This window comes from Limanda limanda, chromosome 6, assembly GCF_963576545.1.
Source record: "Limanda limanda chromosome 6, fLimLim1.1, whole genome shotgun sequence".
Taxonomy (NCBI): Eukaryota; Metazoa; Chordata; class Actinopteri; order Pleuronectiformes; family Pleuronectidae; genus Limanda; species Limanda limanda.
The window spans coordinates 24,604,607-24,625,148 of record NC_083641.1 but is presented as its reverse complement, the minus strand read 5'-3'; the positions used below and the strand labels follow the sequence as shown (position 1 = coordinate 24,625,148).

Genomic DNA, 20,542 nt, shown 5'->3' with positions numbered 1-20,542 from the left:
TATTATTAGTATTATATGTAATTGTTTATGTATGGATTACCATTATCATTTCATCTGGACCCCACGTCTGAATAGTCATCGAAAGGTTATTTTTGCTATTAATATGTGAGCAGAGAAATTATTATTACTAATATTCATTTTATTATATTATAATCATTATTTTTATATGCAGTTGTTTATTTTATGCTATAATATTTGTATTTCATCTGGGCCCTTAGTCTGAATAGTAATCGAAAGGTTATTTTTACTATTATGTGAGCAAACAGAGAAATTATTATTATTATCGTCATCATTATTATGACTAATATTCATATTATGATATTATTATCATTATTTTTATTTTTTTATATGCAATTGCTTATTTGATACTATATAATTTCTATTTTAACTGGACCCTTAAACTGAATAATAATTTATTAGGGCCCGAGCACTGACTTCAAAGGTCAGGTGAGACCCTATTGAAATTGTAATGATTATTTATATTATTATTATTGTCTATCTGTGTGTCCCATTATTTGATCTCCTGCACACATTAAAGCATTTCCTCAGAAACAAAATAGGATCAAAATCAAAGCAGCTTTAATCATTATCAAAAGAGCCCATCTGTAAAACCTGGGAAATCATGGGAATGCTTATGATGAAACAGGTGATTTCTGAAATTAGTATTCCTGTATGTGTCTGAAAACGGTTTACTGAGTAAGGCTGGGTGATGTGGAAAGAAAAGGATATCAGGATCAATTCATATTGATAACTGTCACAATAAGTGTTACATTATTATTATTTATAAGTTTAAAGACAATTTAATTTAGACTTAATTCAAATGTTTGCTCCTGAGTGAGGGTTATGGGTTTAAACCCTTCTTTATGGTCAGAGGACGACAAACACTACATTGTACAAATCTGAGGTGGATCAATTATGCCTTATTCATCCTCATCATAACATAAATATATATATGACTTTTGTTATATTGCTGTCAATGAAAATCATATTTTGATGATCACTTATATTGTTCTATCGTTATAAAACTGATAGAAACCTCATGCACAATATTTCACAAACTCCCAGATATGAATAATATCACATTCATCAACAAAAACTGACACAGCCGATCAAATGGTAGTCCCTCTTTTTTAATATTCACTTCATGTGATTTTTATGTACAGAGGTTTGCCATGGTAACAGGCATTACTCCTCCCTCTACTGGCAGGACATGAAATTCCCTGCTTCAGACGAAATCAGACATTTGTGGTAAATAATTAAATATCAGTGTGAACAAAGCAATGTTTTTTTTACTAAAAACAAAATACCAAAAAAGTTGTGAATTATAGATTTTCAGAATCTTCTTCCGTACACAAAAACTCAGGTGAGGGAATAAGCTCAAAAATACAGATTGGCTTTTTTTTTTTTTTTTTAACTTCAAACTATCATGATCACGGATTTTAACTACACAACTTCAAATATACAAAAAATATAATCAACAGCAACAAGCACGTACAGTATATACAGTAGAGTCTCTTCTCTGTTGAACTCAGAGGAGCGGCGACGACATTCAGAACGCCCAGTCTTTGATTTCCTTGGTTTGTTTGAAGCTACAAAAAAAGGTTCTGGTGGTTTAAAATAAAGTTTGAACTCAAGTTTCTGCTCCACCAGTCGTTCACATCAGTTGAACCACATGTCTTAGATCTGTCAGCGTCTTCCCCCCCCCCAGGTCCGAGCCCGGCCTCTACCACCGCCCTCTCTGGAAAGGTGGGCACCCGAATCCTGGCCTCCCGTTGCTGAAGTGCCTCCCTTCCCTGTCGTCCTCTGGTCCCATGGAGGGATGTCGGGGGAAAGGAGGCCCACGAGGAGCGAAGGCCATCCGGAACCGCTCCGGTGAGAACATCATCTGCGGAGGCATGTGCGGCATGTTTGGAGGCGAGAGGAACGGTGGCATGCCGGGAGGAGGCTGCATGGGGGGCATGCCCGGCCTGGGACCCTGCATGACCCCCGGGCCGGGATGGGTCATCCCCGGTGCCCCGGGCGAGCCCAGCTGATGGTCGCTGCCGGCATCTGACGGAGGGCCTTTGTCTTTTCTAGATTCCATGGTGGAGTCGTCCAGAGGTTTTCCACTTCCTGCTGGAAGAAGGGAAACGATGAGGTTTTCTACTCCCCAGTGGGAAATCAAGTATTGTGACATTGTAAAGAAATAACAGCAAGACAAGATTATAGTCCAAAGAGACATTTTATTAAACATGACATATCCACATATTCCCTTTAGATGAATCTGCAGTATCATCTTCTAAAGGTCTTACCTGGTGCCAGCTTTTTACGGTCAAATTCCACGGGGATGAATGGGGCTCCTCCTGGAAGCATGCGGGTCGGGGACAACATGATGGGGACAGGAAAAGCAGGTGGACTTCGGATGGGAGCAACCTGTTGACCTGCCGGCGCCTGAAAGACACAGAAACACAAACAGCATCCAATTAACATTAAAGTAAAGCAAACAAGGAAGTGGCCTTGAAGCAGTGAACAAAAAGAAGAAACTGTAGAAACATCTTCTGGCTGCACAGCACGAGGCAGCTAGTTTTATAACACTTAATACTTTTCATGTTTGAAGAACAAAATGTTAATGTTTCCCCAGGACAGAATTATTGTTCATTATTAAACAGAGATTATAAAACAGATTACATTCACACAAAAAGAAAGACAAGCACAAGGTTGAGGAAGTGCACAGATAAAAAGGGAGACAAAATAAGAACAGAACATTTTTATTATTTACATATAATCTGCAACAATCTTAAATCAGAGAGAGGATGGACTCAATCCCATAAGAATTAACCAGAATGGATGAATGGAGGATATTGCATCAATCCAAAGGACCAACATATCTATACCCATACATTAATTACAGTAAATATGAATTAAAAACTATTGCCCGATCTGAATCAGAACAATAGGAACCTTTACTGGCCGTGAACTGTACTTTCTGCAGGACATGTTGAATCCTATATATTTCCTTTAGAATGAATAAGCTCCATGCTGAAGTAGTTATGTATAGAAACATGAAATATCCATTTTAGATGACTTGACGGGACCATTGCTTTCAAGTCATCTTATATTGAATTGTAATTTACCACCAGATCAAAATACATCACTGCTTTGTTACTAACTCCTTGAACACACAGAATACTGCAGGGTTTGAACCAACATCACAACAGGCTCAAAATGTTTGTCCTTCCTGGAAATAACCCCCACACACACTCCTCAGTTTACTGCTGTGTGTAGATAAGTCAAACAAAGTGTATGTCTGCAACTGACCAACAACGGTTTGCAGTTACAGTTGTGTTGTAACATGCTTTAGGTATGTAGTGTGAACATCACTGCAACAAACACTAGTATATAGCCTCAAGGCACTTTAAACACTGTGTGTAGTAGCAACAACACACAGCTGTTACCAGCCACTATAGGAGGAGGACGTTTTTTTCTTTATGGAAGGGGATTGTATATTGAATATGAAAAGTAATTACTTTCATTACTGGAGAAACTGCTGAATCGAACACACTTTTGATGTAAATTATTAAACCTAAATTCCAAGGGTGCAAATCCCTGCTCTGACAATGCTGAGCTGCATTTATTTCCTACAATTATCCCAAAATAATCAAAATGTTGATTTACATTTACTCGTCTCTAGAAGCATAAACCACTAGGGTTTGACTGAGACAAGACGATTGCTTAGTTTAAGGTCAAGGTCGTGACCTTGGCAGGAAAGTGTTAAGTTCCTTCACAATCCTACAATAATCCCAAAATAATCAAAATGTTTATTTACATTTACTCATCTCTAGAAGCATAAACCACTAGGGTTTGACTGAGACAACACGATTGCTTAGTTTAAGGTCAAGGTCGTGACCTTGGCAGGAAAGTGTTAAGTTCCTTCAAAATCCCCATGGTCATGTAATCACCATTCAAACATGTGCAACACACACATACAGTTATATAGACCCACTGTAATAAAACTACCACTAACTTATATAGAAACTCATACACATGATTCAAGATAATCTGCTGATGTATAAACTGACAGATGTTGTTTCTCTGTGACGAAGGTCGAGCACTTTACTCTTATAATCTACCACTTGACTTTACAAGTGAGAAATCTACAGGCTACTAATACTTCCATATATCAATAACATAAATAAAAACTACAAATACTGCCTTGAATGCAACAATCAAAAGCATAAAGAATCAGTGTGACATCTCTAAACTGGGATGATTAAAATTGTTTTATATCAGACATCACACATCTCACTGTGACTTCGTTAATAATTATCAGTTTAAAATATTACAATGGTTTATAGATATCCATAGAATTTGAATTGTTACTAACTAATAAAATGACAAATTATCAATGTTTGGCAAATAAAGTTTGGAATACTTGATTAAGAACTAAAGTTAATAATGAAGTCACAGTAAAATCATATCAAACTTCTTTCTGCTTTCTTTAAGTACTGTTATGAAATATTTCTAGTTAAAACATGAAACATATGCTACATGATCTACGAAACTGCAACTGCAATCTTTAGTAATTCAATTTGATAAGATATAATTAGTGATGGACATATCATTTACAAATGTATGTTTAGACCTCTGATGCTTTCATTTAATCCAAAGCGCTAATTTCATTTATTTTCAGGCATAATTTTGTCATATTCATTCAACCTGCAACTCCAAATTTATAACTAACACAAATTACATTTCCCTGCGTGTGTATGATTGCTTCTCACAGTCACTGATCATATCAAGTAAAAACTCACAGCCTACCAGATGCTGCCAGATGCTTCTCCCTTGATTCTCACTCCTTGATGCCAAAGCTGGAGAAACACTGGCTACAAAGCAAGTTCACCCACGAATCTCGTTACATATATTGAATCAAACGGTTTCCTTTCATAATATAACCGACCTCGTGCAGCACAAAGACAACAAACACACAAAAACATCCCAGTGGATTCATGGGAGTTCAAAAGAAAAGAGCAGCGACAGGTTTGTCTCATGTCTGCATCATCAAACTAAATCACCCCTCACATGGTAAAAAGCTATTTCGATTCATAATTGTCTGTTGCATTAATTACTGTTTACACCTTAAAGCAAATAACTACAACACTAAGAATATCTTATAGTATTTGATAGTATTCATATTATTAGTATAATATTTTGACAGCTAGTCCAAGGATCTGTAATGAGCCATTCAAAAATATTACTGCACCGAGAGGGCTTCTTTGTTTACTGTCTGAAATACATGTGCAAAATACACAAAAAGAAATCTGCACTGCAAATTGAAGATGTAAGTTTAAATTTATGTGTAAATCCAGGGACATTACTACGGGATTCAAAAGTAAATTTCCTACATTGTAGTAATTTATTCCACATAACAAAAAAGTCAAAAACTGTGACTTTTATCTTTCTAGAAACATCGAGTGACCGAAGTGCATGTAAACGGTATAAATAAAAGCATTAATCTTCACAGGAATCTGAATTTTAGTAATTTCTCAATAAACCAGTGCTAAGTTCAGGTCAGTAAATCTACCAGTGGTTGAAAAAAGGGCAGTTTCCCTTTGTGAATACAACATAAGTAGATTAAAGATCCACTGTTGAGGATCTCAGAAACTGATTTTTCATACTCCAAAACATAGTAATCCAGAATCATCCAAACCCTGTTCACACCTGGTATTGAAATCCATCCCGAGTGATCAGAAAACAAGTTGACAGCTGGAACTACAGGTATGAACGCAACCATATGCATCCTCGGTTTATACTGGGCCACATTCCATTCCTACTCCTAGGCTCCATGTGTCAGTCACACAGACCCTGAGGTCCTGTGCACCTCCGGCATCATCATCATCATCCGTTCCGAGCGATCTCATCACAAGAGGCCAGATATTAAAATGCGTCCTGAACGTGTGTCTCCTGTGATCGCCTGTGATCGGATCTCAGCTCCAAGCTCAACATGAAAATGAACACATATCATTTGTTTTCATCCAGTGTGTTCACAGATGTGTCCGATGACACGTTTTTTGTGTGTCTGTGTCGGTATTAGAGAGAAAGGGGCCTCAAACAAATATGCATAGGTTCAGTTCATAGTAAAACTGAACGTCACGTCCACACTGCTCAAAGAATGTGGACACATGGTCTGGCACGATCAGGTGGTGTTCTTATCACAAGTGGACATCTCTACGTACAGGTGTGATCACAGAAACCACATGTTAACACAAGGCATGTACGGGGCCACAGACACACACAGAAACACACATGTTAACACAGACTAAAAAACTAAACACAATTTGATCTGCACAAATAGAGGTGACATGTCTTTAGAGAGCAGGAAGGTGAGATCACACTCAGGAAGCATTTTAATGCCACATGTGAACAAACTGAAAGCTGTCCACTTGTCATCAGATCTCTCAGGGCCCCAGTTTCCGAATTGATAATTTGCCTACCTTTGCAGAAATGTCCAAGATAATGTCCAAGATAATGGTGTAATTAGTTCATATTCAGTGTCAACTCTATAACTGCCATTAGGGGGCACCAAAGCTGAACCTTTCCAAATCCTACACCTAGTTGCTTTAAAGGTCCAGTGTGTAAGACCTAGGTGAAAGGGATCTCTCAGCAGAAATTGAATATAAAATAATCCTAGTGATGTTTTTACTAGTGTGTTTCATATTAATTGTACCAAGTATTGTTTTCTTTACCCTAGAATGAGCCCTTTATATTTAAATACTTTATATCTATATCTGGAGTGAGTCCTCTCTACGGAGGCCACCATGTTTTCTACAGTAGCCCAGACTGGACAAACTAAACACCTTTTGAGTTTTCAACTGAAGTCTACAACAGGTTTTTTTCCTTTTTGGAAGGGGAGGGTGAGATGAGGGGTATTCAGCTGCAACATGCAACTTCACCACTAGATGTCACCAAATTCCTCATGCTGAACCTTTAACTTGTGTCACTCTCTTTGCCTCAAGCTCATGAAGAAAGCAGACTCAGAGGAGTTCAGATTCTCTCTCTTAGGTATTGGCTTATTTCTTCGAAAGCTGCCGATGCCAGTTTTGTCATTTTAAAAAACTGTTGACCTACAGCAAAATAAAAACAAAAAGCTGCACAAAATGATTTAACTTCATTACCTGGCAGTGTGAGATTATAGCAAATCATTTAACTAACTCCAGCCTGAGGTCAATCAAAGAGCACCGGTCATATTTTCTATGGGAATGACCTTTCATGCTGCTTAAGAATTAGAGCGAAAACTTATCACTTCATAACTCAAACAGCCTGGATGTGGTCAGCGCTCGGTGAAGCATTACAGTGTTCTGTCTTTCGCCTGCTGTTTTATTCCATCAGCAGAAAATACAGGATTACAGCTGCTACTTTTTTCCCCCTGCAGGTTTATTCCACAGAGTAAAACCCTGCGAGGCAACGAGCAGGGCAGAGTCTTTGATCAGGAGCCTGATGGGATCAACTCAAGGCTTTCACTCCTCAATATAATACCGTTGCTCTTTATTTATACCTGCTACTTGTAAAACATGTGAGAAGACAGTAATGAAGCAGCTCTTTGATAACACAACCTTGATATTGAGTGAAGAAACTGACATGTGAAAAATTCAAAAGGTCTTTATCATTATGAATGAGCCTTTCATTACCTTTCAGCCATTCCACAGTATCATCCAAGAGCAGAAATCCCAATATCCAAAGATGATTTCTTTAACACTCACCTTTGTGAGGACTCATGTGAGTTTGACGTTCTCCAGACTGGGATTAAGACCACTGCTGTATTGTGTGAAGTTACTGAAGAATTCCTCTTTCCTTGAAATGTCTTTTCACAGGAAAGTGACTGAAAGTAGAAGACTGCTCAGATTTGACATTTTAATTTGTGATAATGAGCAAACAACCTGAACCTTATCACATGAGGCTCCAGAGGATTAAGAATCTGACCTGTGATGTCTTCCAAACCCAGAATATGAATCTTTTTCATGCATGTAAACATGTTTTAAAATGTAATGAAGACAAAAAGTCCTTTATCTCTCCCGTCTTGTGCACATTTAGATTCTATATATATATATATATATATATATATATATATATATATATATATATATATATATATATATATATTTCTATTTTAAGCACAGGCACAAAGATTAGTAAAAATGCAAAACCTTTGTGAAAACTTAAAAACCTAAAAGGCGACGTAAAGTGCAATTACTGTGATTTTGTTAATATCAATTAAGTAAATTTAAACATTAAATATGTTTTTAACATAATCGCACTTTTAACCTCCTAAAAACATGGAGACCATTTTCATCTGAATTTATGAATCTGCCAGGTAGAAACTTAACTAATGTAATTTTGATGATTTATTCATTTTATATATAAAAGATGCTTCTGCCATAATGTTAAAACCACTGACAGGTGAAGTGAATAATCTCGTGACAATGGCACCTGTGAGGGGTGTCTTACGTTTGTCAGCAAGTGAACAGTCATTTAAAGTTGTGTTGGAAACAGGAAGATGAGCGAGTGTAAGAATCTGAGCAACTCGTATGAAGGCTAAATGGTGCTGGTCACATGACTGAGCCCAAGCATCACATACCAGCACGTCCTCTGGGTGAAGGTGACCCAGCCGTGGTTCATGTCTACAAAGTGGTTCAAGGTCTACAGACTGTTGGGCCAGCGACAGAATCATGGACGCCCAAGGTTCTTTGCTTGCCCAGTAAGTCCTGCTGTGGGACTGCATAGAGTCAGAGTGCTCATCCCAGAGTTCCAAAGCCATGGCAGTGGCCTGGACTGATAAAACCTAGTTTATATAACATGGATAGCCTGGTGCACATGCATCGTTTACCTGGGGGAAGAGATGGCATCTGGATGCACCATTGGAAGAAGGCAAACCGGTGAAGACATTGTGATGGTTCAAATGAAAATTCTGCTGGGAAACCTCGGGTCCTGACATTCATGTGGAGGTTATTTGACCCACAACACCTACTTAAACATAGTTTCAGACCAAGTACACCACTTCCTGTCCTGCACAGCGCTGCAATTCTTCAGGTTTAGTGTGAGGAACATTACAAAGAGCTCAAGGTGTTCACTTGCCTTTAAGTTCCATTGTTCTCACACCAGTAGAGCATATGTGGAATGCACAGGAAGAACAACCCCCCATCAATTGAGGACCCACCTCGCAACTTACAAGACCTGAAGGTTCTGAGGCTAATGTCTTGGTGGCAGATACCAGAGGACATCTTCCACAGTCTTGTGAAGTCCAAGCCACAACGCGTCAGAGCTGTTTGGGTTGCACAAGGACGTCCAACACAATATGAGGCAGGTGCTTTAAATGTTTTGGCTGAAAGTGAACCCACTCTCTCTGAGAGCTTGATTTCTATTTAATGTAAAATGTTTGCTATACTATTTAGTACACTTAATACCCTATGTGGTTTTTTTTTAATGTAAAACAGGTAAATGTCCAAGAGAGTCAAATTTATACAGTTCTTACTTCACTAGGTGCAGTGACCATCTGCATTATTTGTATCCTAAATGTTTTTAGTTTATAGAACTCAAACAAAAGGGAGAGGGAACCTAAAGATGCCATGTGAGAGATATTAATATGCTCAATACGTACATGAAAACTGACACTAAAGGGCATTTAGAACACATTTTAGGTCCCTTTAAGTTACTTTTGAAATAGTGCTTAATAGTTTGTTGCGGAACATTACAATTTTGACACTTTTCTTGCAGTTTACTTCCCGTTTACTAACTTTACAAATGTAATAAATGTCCTTTATATTTTAAAAGTGTAACGATTCAAAAGAAAAAATTACAAGACAAGTGAAACTTGAGGCCATTTGAACACTGGGCGGACATTTTGAAATATGTCGCTGTGTAAATTGCATACAGGCCACATCTGCATTCTGAGGTTTCACCTTTGTTTTTTACCTTCTCATTCAAGGAGTTTATGAATGAAAAAGGGCTGCAATGACATTTTTGTTGCTCTATCCACTTTACTTTAGTATCCAGAATCCCCTGGACATGAATGATGTTCACTGTATATACTGGCTGGTTATTTATCCATGATTATCCATGAAAAATGTATAAATACACTAGCAAACATGCTGGAATACAGATATCATGGATCAAGGACATGCGAGAAGTGGGTTTAAATAATCAGACCCTCCAATGAAGCCAAGCTCATACAAATGGGCTTTGACATCAGACTCACTATTCTTCAAACAGTACAAGAGAATGGTTGCCGAGATGCCAGGAGCAATGTTTGGCATGAGATAAGGAAATGGAGTATATTACGGTAAGCCACTTCAGTCACTTTGCCTCGTGGTTAACAACTGAGCGTTGGTATCAAAGACATTAAAGCTCAGTTCTGCAAACTCAGGTGAAGCAACTACTCAAACTGATCCACAGGACGGGCGCAACATGAATATTTTAACATGTAAATGGAGGATTCAGATTAATTCTGAGATGAAAATATGGACTATAGACAATTATATCAGATTTTATTTTTGTAAGCTACACAGTACTAGAGGTTAAAAAAGTGACTGTGACCCCTGTGCGTTAAAAAGACATTAAACACTTGAAAATGAAATTTTTAGCGCAACGCACACGGACCAAATCACATTATTTGACACATGTACAGAAAGAAGAGCCAGAGAAAGAGCTGTAACTGCGATTTGCAGATCCAGGCAGTAAAAGTGATCAAGATAAAGCTTTCTTTGAAAGTTGATGCGCAATGATATTGTAAAAAGGAAAGCGACATGTCCTGACAGGTCCATGTGCACATAGGTCAGTGGTGTGAGGTAGCATGTAGACAACAGCAGAAAACAACAGGTGTGGGTGTGTTTCATGTCAACAATAGTTTGAGCACCAAGTGTCAGTTTGCCGCCTTCAATGCTCAACTGATTTGGACAGCAAATTAACTGGACACATATTGATACTATCCAAGTATCAAAGCCTATGGTAAACTGATCTGACTGGTCATTAAGACTTGAAAAGCACAACATAAATACAGACCATTAATCTTTCAATAAGCTGATGTCTATCTGCTCAGGCAGAGGTACACATGAAGATGTAGTGTTCAGTTAACTAGTTTAATGTTGCCTGTTTTTTTTTTGTGAAACAATTTGCAATATGTATGTGCACAACTCTGAACTTATTCATTTTTGCTTAAGTGCTGGAGCAGCAATATTCAAAATAAAACATTAGTTCCAAGTTCAAGTACCTTTGACCCAATGTTGCTCAATGAGGAGCAAACATGAGCCAGCTGTGCAGGCACTTGGACACAAACTCATTTGGAAGATAAATCAGCTTTAAGTTCAAATGCTCTGAATCTAGTCCACAAATTAAAATAAAAAGGACTATGTGAGTTTTTTCTTAATTATTCAATCAATGATAAACATTAAAGATCCACAACTGCTACTCTGAAACCTACTGATGCATGACAGTGTACGCGAGTTTACAACAGAGAACAAATATTTGATCCTCCTCTTAATGTAGGCTTTATAGAAGTGGTAGGTGTGATATGAACAATGACCCTAGCATAGTTTTATTCAGGAACATTTCCCTTAACTTAATACAAATGTTTCTCTTCTCGTTTTCACAACAGTTGTCTGGTTTAACGCCAGGTGAGCACACGAGTGCTGTCGGCTTACCTTGTCACGCTTCTTCAATCTGAGCTTCACGTCCCAGCAGCAGCCTACAGTCGACCTCATGACGTGTAAGAAGCTGTTCTTCCAGTGGAGGTTTGGCCAGCCTGCTAAGTTTGGTATGTTGCAGGCAGTAGAGCTCCATCATGTTTTATTTAAGCTAGTGCATCGACCATTTATTCAGCACATGGTCATTAGAAGATAAAAAAAAATAATCTAAACTTTAAACAAAACTGATGAAAAATTCCAAGATGATATTTTTATTATCATTTTTTTTGTTTTGTTGCCCACTACTGGTAGATGTTAGTTACTAGATTTTACTGATTGGATGTGGAAACATTTCATACACACTTTTGCCAAACCCAGACTTCAGGGTTACTGAAAACAGAGAGAATAAAAAAAAGCTTCCCTCTACACATACCACAGTAATTGACGTTTTCGTATTACCCACTTTATTTGAATATGTTAAACCGCACAATACAAGACTTGTGAGTGAAGATGCAAATGTGTTGTAAAGAAAAAGGAGGAAAATATAAGCATTGTAATTCAATTTCAATCGGCAGAGGAGCTTATCTGAATTGTGGATAAAAATCACCAAAACTACATTTATCTGTTTATTTGGTGAACCTGAAACCAATCTTGTTCAAGACATAATGGCGACTCCTTTATTGCTCTTTATAAAATGTTATTTTCAGCATTATAAAATTCTACCCCGTATCTGTTGCACACCAGAGAAAAATTGCTCTTGTGATGTAAAGGCTGCTTGTCCTTGTTTCACTACAGTCGAGCTCAGCGTTCAAGGCAAAGTCAAGTGAACACTGAGAAGAATTTAATGCTCCCGAACTATCTCCTGAAGAAGTTTCTTTCAGCACCAAATGATTGTAATTATAATCCTCTTGAGAATTGAATGACAGTTATTAGCACTTTTATTTATGTTTCTTTGTAGGGTTGAAATAATAAATCTGAAATATATTATACACTGAATTTAACCTTTTAGTACTGCATCATAATCAAATAAATTATATGCATCTCTATTTTATGTTTGAGGTAGTAAATAAATAAATAAATTATAAATAATCTAATAAAATATAATCTACAAAAACAAACCATTGCATGGCTTTTCAAGCCATATCAAATGAATGGACCAGGCTGTAGTGATTCCCTGCATTAGTACTATGACAGAGTTTCTACTTTCATTTTAAAGATTTAATAATTTGAATGGGTAATTTCTTCAAAATTAAACTGTTTTTATAAAGATTATGAATAGATTTATTTTTCAGATAAGCTCTACTACTCATAAGCAACAATTTGTTTTCCTTATGTCCTCCACAAGAAGAGAAGTGACCAACACAACAAGCAGTAAACCAATAAAACATCACATGTGATATTAATAAAAATGTGTTTAAAGACAGTATTAGCAGTACCTGAATGTGAGCAGTGACCATTCCATCTGCTGGCACACTCTCCAATGCTCCGTTTACAGCCGCCAGCAGACTGAGGTCCTTGGCATTAGTCCACTCTATGCATAGAGGAAATTGAAAAGACAACATCAGGAAAACTGGATACAGCAGGTGAATCTTGGCCACACTAAAGTAATAGTTACATATTTACCTGGATTAAGTGTCTCTGTGTCCAGCATGCCCCCCTCTCGATAGATCTCCAACTCATCGACTTTGGCTTTGCTCCAGGGAATGTAGGTGACCCCCCGCTCCACATCCCATAACTTTTTGTGTGCTGATTTTATACCTTTGTTCAAAGCCCAAGCAATCTAGGAAATAATGACAATCAAAGTACATTATACTGAACCGACACATGGACGATAGTGGAGAAAGAGATGATATGTAGAAGAGACTATGTACCTTAACGGGTTTCTGATTGACTTTGTATGACCCCTTACTGAGCTTGTTCAAAGCTGTGTTGGCATCTTGTCTGTGAACCATAACAATATAGGCACAACCTCTCGGGGGAATCATCTGGAGCAAAACAGTTAGATACAAGAGAACATTAGCTTTAGATCATAGAGGCCTAAATTATCTTGATGTGAATTATCTAAACTTACATTGATGGACTCAATCTGACCAAACTCTTCCAAAAGGGACATCACGTCAGCCTGCTGGGTCTTCTTGTCCAGTTGTCCAACCCAAAGTGTGGTGCTACAAACTATAAGCAAAGGATTAGGGTTTAAAGGGTTAACATTTTTACTTAACAAGAGAACAGGAAAGAGACAAATTAAGGGAACGCCTTACAAAGTCAAGGTGTTTCGAAAGAAAATCTCTTTTTGTTTCTATATTTCTGCGGCAGCTCTACAAGGAACAATGGCCAAAAGGCCAGGATTAATGTGCAGTTTTTCAATAAAGCTCCAAAAAAGATGTTGAAGTGTTTGGTCAGAAAATAGTAATGTCAATGTCAAGGGTAAGTTATACACAACCTTGTAAGTGGAAAGTGTTTGTTAGGGACAGGTGCACAGAAATGTAGTTTAAAAATAATATATTTATATGCAATGAACATACCGCTGAGTGTCTGGCTTTTTATTGTTGGAAGACCTTTCTGCCTGCGCTCCCTGTCCTTCTCTCTTTCATTCCTGTCTTGAGAACGTGATCTCATCCGCTGTTCTCTGGAGCGAGAATGAGAGCGTCTGTGCCTTGACCTTCTGGAGCGGGATGTAGATCTTGATCTTCTTCTCCTGGGGGATCTGAAACACAAAGTTCAACAGGATGTCACCATGTTGCAATTCCAAAGAGAGAAGCCATCTCTCCAAGTCCGTGAAAGCAGCTGAGTGTGTCAGTGCCTGCCCTGCACAACATGCTACGTGCTCTCTGACATGCAATTTATCCAAAGGCACATCATAAAATTATGTCTCCGCCCAATGTATAAGGATTTGGATTAGTATTACACATGCCCCAGCAAGGGTGCAACTGAAAACATCAACAGAAGCTCTTACCTTGAACCAGATCTTCTGCCGAAGCCCCTCTGTCTACCCTCTCGCCTCATATTCGGGTCTTCTCTTGAATTTCGCTATTGACAACGATGACACGACAAGTTTATTTTCCCCAAATAAGTTCCAAAAAGGTTCATACCATGGGTCTCAATTTCAACTATCACAGAACATTAAAGTGACTGCTAATTAAAGACACCAATGGCATTATCAGTTGTTTGAACAAGACAATGCCCGGAGACATTCATCCAAATGAAACTGAATTGTGTTTGAAGATTTACCCTTGATCTGGAATAATCCTCGTCTATGGAATGGTATCCATCTGACATGTGGTATTCGCCATGACTCATTCCTCCATCATGCTGCGAGATGACAAAGAAACAGCCACAAAAAGAAGGTATAAAAGGGGGAAACTGATCACTCAACATCATCTGCAGACAGTATGCTGCTGCTAAACAAAAGGGCTCCTATACTGGAGAGTTATAGTAGTTTTTATGAAGTAGTTATAACTGGATACCTCGATACCGTCGGCCTGTCCCATCATATGTGGATAAACATTCTCTGTGTTTGACATCTGACCAGGAAACTGGTTGAACACCTTTTCAGTTGTGTATCTGCCATGAGAAAACATTTTTGAGTATTATGAATCTAGTAATACAGTGAAAAACAAAAGCAATCGACAAAAATGTGAAATCCACGAGTTTATCACTTCAGATATTTAGAAAAATTAAGCAAGAAACGTGCAGATAAGTCAAATAACATTTATAACATCTGCAGATTAAATTTCCACAACCTTGGAGTGAATGGCAGCTAAGTGGCAAAGCTTACCAGGATACTGTAAGATAACTAAGGAATAAATATGTTCAGATTTACTGGAGCTTTCTCTGACATACCAATTTCTACATAAAAGGCATAACTTATCCACAAAATGTTTGTGTCTGGCCATTATTCTTCACAATATCGTGAGGTGAACAAAGGAAAACAAATTTAATAAAACACATTTTCATACAAGCGGACTAGAACAACAATTGAATACGATATTTTCTTTAATTCGTCCGGTGCACTGGTGACATATGTGCAAAATGCTTTGAAGTGTCAGCCTAGAAACTAAGCTGTCTTGTCGTCATTGCTAACAAATACATATCCAGCAAATAGATGTGAGAAAAGGGATGAAAAAAATCATTAAAAAGTCATTCAACTTACTGGGACTGGGAACTCAGTTCTTTGGGATTTATATCCTCAGGTTCATCATCATAGTCAAAACGGTCAAGGAGTTTCTGAGGAATAATGAAGAGTACACCGAAATGTTAGTTAGAAAAGTCTATTGAATATGTCTAAAGCAAATTATGTAGAGACCCTGAGCGATGAAATTACCTCAGCCAACGAGCTTTTCTTTTCTGTGTGTGCACTGTACGGGTTGAGCTGGGCCACAGGCATCTGGACAGGGTCTGGTACGTGGTTTGCTATGGCGGCCCCCCGGGTCTTATCTGCCTGCTGGAAGTTCTGGAGCATTCTCTGCAGCTAGGATTCAGAATTTAAAGCATTTTGGTGACTCATTTGTACACATGTATAGTAGATCTGGCGGAACAGATAAAATAATGAATGACTTACCTCCTGCCCGTGGGGGGACTGAAACAGCTGTGCCACAGCAGCTAAGGCATCAGGAGTGGGCAGATGGGGCACAGCAGGCAAAGCTGAGGCAAGAGTGATAGGAGGTTGGATCTCTGGCTGGGGGTCAGCGGGAACTGTTCAAATACAAGACAAAAATTGCAGTTCATCAAATGGTGGAGAAATAAAAACATCACTTTTACGCAGGTGTATTGCTAAAAACTCTTAAAATCTTGCCCAAAGAGAATTAAATTAATTTCTCTACCTTTTTGTGCAGGAGGAGCTAGAATTGCTTCATGAGCCATATCCATCAGAGGCTGAATAATGTCCATATCAAACACACCGTTCTTCTGCCACAGGTTCAGGACACGGAGAATTTTGGTCTAATTTATGGAAAAATAAAAACAATCAAACTTGTTAGACAGCACCATCCAAAGTTATTATATAAAATACCAAAACCACAATTGTAACAGTACCTTATCATCCTCTGGGCAGCGGTAAAGATTTTGGAAGGTATCTTGGAAGTTTTTCAAGAATCTGGCCGCAAAAACATCCTTGTCAACCCCAAACTGATGCCGGGACTGTCGAACAATGGAATCAACCACATATAGACCAGGGATTTTCAAATCTGGCTTGCACTGGTGGAAAGAAACAACAAATTTTTGATTTGGTAATATTGTCTCACCACAAACTGTATTTGTCAAGTGCATTTAAATGTTTGATGAGGTGAAGAAAGAAATAAGCTCTATAGCACCAACCTTCTTGATGAACTTCTCAACAATCTGGACAACATGTTTGTAAAACTAATGAAAAACAGAAAACATCATCATCAGTCACAACATAATACTATAATCATGCCAGGTTATCTAATTCACTACATGACTGCTCTTATCAGTCAATTAATATTACCTTGTCCAGCATCACATGATTAAACTGTCATATTTATTTCCAATTTTTCCAGAAACCCCGAATTTAATCAGTCTGATTCGGTTTCAGGACGCCACTGGAAATTTTACATCTCAAAATAGAAATCAGTTTGAAAGACAGTCAACGCGTTATTCAATCTCTGGATTTCTACATGACTAATACATCTCCACAGCCTGGACTGATAAAAAAATAATCTATTGTGTTGTATAATATTGCCATGTTTCAAGTGTTCTTTAAGCTTTATGGTGCGGTACCAAGAACCTTCTCTGCCAACAGATCTTTGAAATGATAAACTCATACATTTAAGTAAGAAAAACTGACTTTTTATTATGACCTGTGTATTCAAAGAAGATGAGCCAAACAAGTCAATGCAAGTGTATCTTCCTTATAAAGCTTTCAATAGGTTTTAGAAATTAAACAATACTGTTAAGCTGAATAAAAAGCAGGGACACATCAAAAAAAAAACATCAACTAAAATGTCTGCAGCTAATTCAAACTAAAGAATCCAAGAGTTTTATTTCCACTTCAATGCTCAGCACATTCAAACACACATGTGAGCTTCGGGCCTGATTGACTGATAAGCTTATCTCCCACTACAAAGAATGTAACAATACACACAATCAAGGTAGTAGGGAGTAGTTGGTATGGACATTTATAGTTGAAATATTCATCAAGGAAAGCAGAACAACTTTAGATTTATAAAGAAAGCAGTATGTAGGATAAATGAGGAAAATTTTGATTTTACTGTATTACATATACATTATAGTATAATATTTAATTAATAAACAATGAAACTTGAATAAACCACAGCTTATAATGATGAAGAATCCTGATAACAGCATTGACTTTACCTTGATGGCTTTGATGGCTGACTTTGTTACAGACATCATTTTAGCTCGGGATATCGGGGGCTTCAGGTCGATCATGGAGAACAACTGAGGGGTTTAAAAAGAAAAAACAAAGAATCATATCCACTCTATTTAGGGAATTAATACTGGTATAAAATAAAACGGGAAAAGATGCTGTGTTCTGCTTTATACAATAAAATAAATGGCAGCAAAGACACCACTAAGGTACAGCAGGATACCGCCCGTTTTCCACTAGCAGATAACAAAACATTAAACTAAAAGCAAAAATGCTCCCGTGAAATGGAGAAAACAAATGGCCTGAATGTGAATATAGATTTTTCCCAGTAGATTACTTCTATTGGGGAAATATGCGTCCCCTTTCTAACAATATTTGTTTAAAATATTGAATTTACAGGAAATTCAAGACAAGTTCTTTAATTAGCTTGTGTAAGATTATGAATTTATCACAGTCACACTTTAAAATCTTAATCTACAAGAGGAAAGTGGACATTTACTATGTCTGGGATCTAAGTCAGACGGGGCAATAAAACAATATCAAATATTATCTAAATATATAATTTTAATCAAAAACAACATAATAACAGACCAATATATATGAATGTGTACAAAATGTGTCAACACTGTGAGGAGGTTAATCACAAAGTATAACTTAGGTTTTCACCTTTTGCTGTTTTAAATGACAGTGTGATATTCTTGCTGTGATTATCAATTATTTTACTAATATGATAAAATGTTAATTGATTTCCCTTAGGATCAATTAAGTATTTGTCTTTCCATCTATGTTTAACATCTGAGAATATACGAGATATCAGATGTGAAGAACTCAGGTCTCAGATCAAGAAATACGCAGTAAACAGAAATCATTGTCGATGAATGTATATTTAGGATCTGTATTCATAACATTAGCACATAGTCAAATGCCAGTAACCCCCCCTCCCCCCAACACCCACAGACACACACCCACATGCAGTCAACAACACAGCAGGGTGCGATCACAGTTTCCTCACATGCAAACCAGAATTTACATAACAAATGATTCACAAACACAACAATTCACAGACACAACATGCTATTTGAACGATTGCACCCGAAACTCCTCCACACAAACAAACACACAAACATGAGCTAATGTGACGTCAGCTCGACTTTAACGTGTAATGATAAAACAACAGCACAACACGTAAATAACACGTGACGCTACAGGAGTGTGTGTGTGTGTTTAGCGTTACACGCACATGCTGGTGTTGTTGTCCTGTGTGTTGTCTTTTCAAGGTTGTGTACGTTTAAAAGGTTAAGCTGGTAAACACGCCCGGGCCTAACCGCTAGCTAAAGGTTAGCTAACGGCTAGCTAATCCCAGCCGAGCCTTGTTTACGTCGAAAGCGAAACCTCGACGTCAACCGAGCTAACGTCGACACATTTTAACGAAATAAGCAGTTTTAGTTGAAATATGGATTTTGTTCGCGTTAATACAACATTAGCTAAACCGACGAATGACGTTAAACATGGATTTTCATGGCGCTGAAGCACGAACACACTTTACCTCCATGTTGAACGCGTTCACTGCCTCCATGGCGGCTCGTCTCGTCGTGAACCAGCTTGAAGAACGTGATTGTGTTGTTCTTTTATCTGATCAAACCTGTGTCGAGTCGCGAAGCTACACACTAAATAAAGCGATGTCGTCGAAACGATGAGAAGTGACGTCGAAGCGGCCGCGCAGATAGCCCTGCTAAGCTAATAGCTTCTTCTGCTAGTTTGGAGGCTCCACCCCCGTGCGTCACTACGCCGACCTCTGCGTTGGCGTAGTGACGTCATGACACAGCGTTCCCTAGTAACGCTAGTATTATTTTCTGGATGTAAAAAATCTAAAAATATATTTTTTTGTTTTTTTTTATACCCTTTACTTTTTTCAGTCAAATTTAAAATATCAGAAATTGACAAACCTAGGATTAAACTCAAAATACAGTTTAATCCCGATTCAATTTCTAAGTAATCCGTGTAAACGTCTCATTTACCTTGTTTAATAAGTAAATGTAATTTAATTAATAGACAATAATCTTTTGCCTCTTGAAGGTTCAGGTGAAAAGAATCTATTGGCAGAAATAAAATAAAATTACAAATATTTGTGACGATGTGTTGTGATAAGTTATTTTGTTGTTATCATTTTGAACCCATTTAAAGGGACTCTTACCTTTGTTGCATTTTTACACTTTTTTTGGATAAGGTTAAATTAAGGTTAAGGTTAAGGTTAGATTGTAAGTCTGCTTGTAAATAAAGTTTCTTCAAAAAAACACCGCGGAAGGAACGAGGGGGTGGGGCATTGGAGGAAGGCGGGATGATTTGAATGTGCTGTAATTCTCAAATGCAACAAAGGTTAGAATCCCTTTAATTCCACTGGTATAGTGATAATATACTAGCATGATAACAATAACACTTACAAAGAGCAATGAACTTTTAATTGTCCAGAATATACGGTCTGACATTTGAATTAGAATTAAAAAAGATTAAAATATGGGTAAAAAAAACTTGGTCATCCTCTGAG

The 20,542-nt window shown here is 37.7% G+C and overlaps 1 protein-coding gene across 2 annotated transcripts; it reads right to left on the bottom strand.

The window, feature by feature from the left end:
- Window positions 1–1,114: 1,114 nt before the first annotated feature.
- LOC133003681 (SR-related and CTD-associated factor 4-like) lies at window positions 1,115–19,752 on the bottom strand. 2 transcript variants are annotated; one of them, XM_061073470.1, is made up of 18 exons: window positions 19,544–19,752; window positions 17,985–18,068; window positions 16,965–17,009; window positions 16,683–16,844; window positions 16,472–16,589; window positions 16,210–16,343; window positions 15,973–16,119; window positions 15,802–15,875; window positions 15,116–15,212; window positions 14,880–14,960; window positions 14,605–14,678; window positions 14,174–14,355; window positions 13,723–13,823; window positions 13,523–13,636; window positions 13,275–13,431; window positions 13,088–13,182; window positions 2,292–2,430; window positions 1,115–2,115 (listed from the first exon to the last, which is right to left on the bottom strand). In XM_061073470.1, the coding sequence occupies exons 1-18, from the start codon at window positions 19,571–19,573 to the stop codon at window positions 1,724–1,726; spliced, it is 2,226 nt and encodes a 741-aa protein (XP_060929453.1). In that variant the 5' UTR covers window positions 19,574–19,752; the 3' UTR covers window positions 1,115–1,723. The 2 variants fall into 2 exon arrangements, with proteins under 2 accessions (XP_060929453.1, XP_060929454.1); XM_061073471.1 differs by having other exon boundaries at window positions 1,115–2,112.
- Window positions 19,753–20,542: the final 790 nt, after the last annotated feature.

What these genes read in the sequence shown, in the direction of transcription:
- LOC133003681 (XM_061073470.1), bottom strand. Translation starts at nt 19,573, where the DNA reads ATGGAGGCAGTGAACGCGTTCAACATGGAG. An exon ending in TGAACGCGTTCAACATGGAG is followed by an intron (nt 18,069 to 19,543) that starts GTAAAGTGTGTT and finishes TAAACCCCTCAG; the next exon opens with TTGTTCTCCATGATCGACCT. An exon ending in CCGTAAAAAGCTGGCACCAG is followed by an intron (nt 2,116 to 2,291) that starts GTAAGACCTTTA and finishes CCCTTCTTCCAG; the next exon opens with CAGGAAGTGGAAAACCTCTG.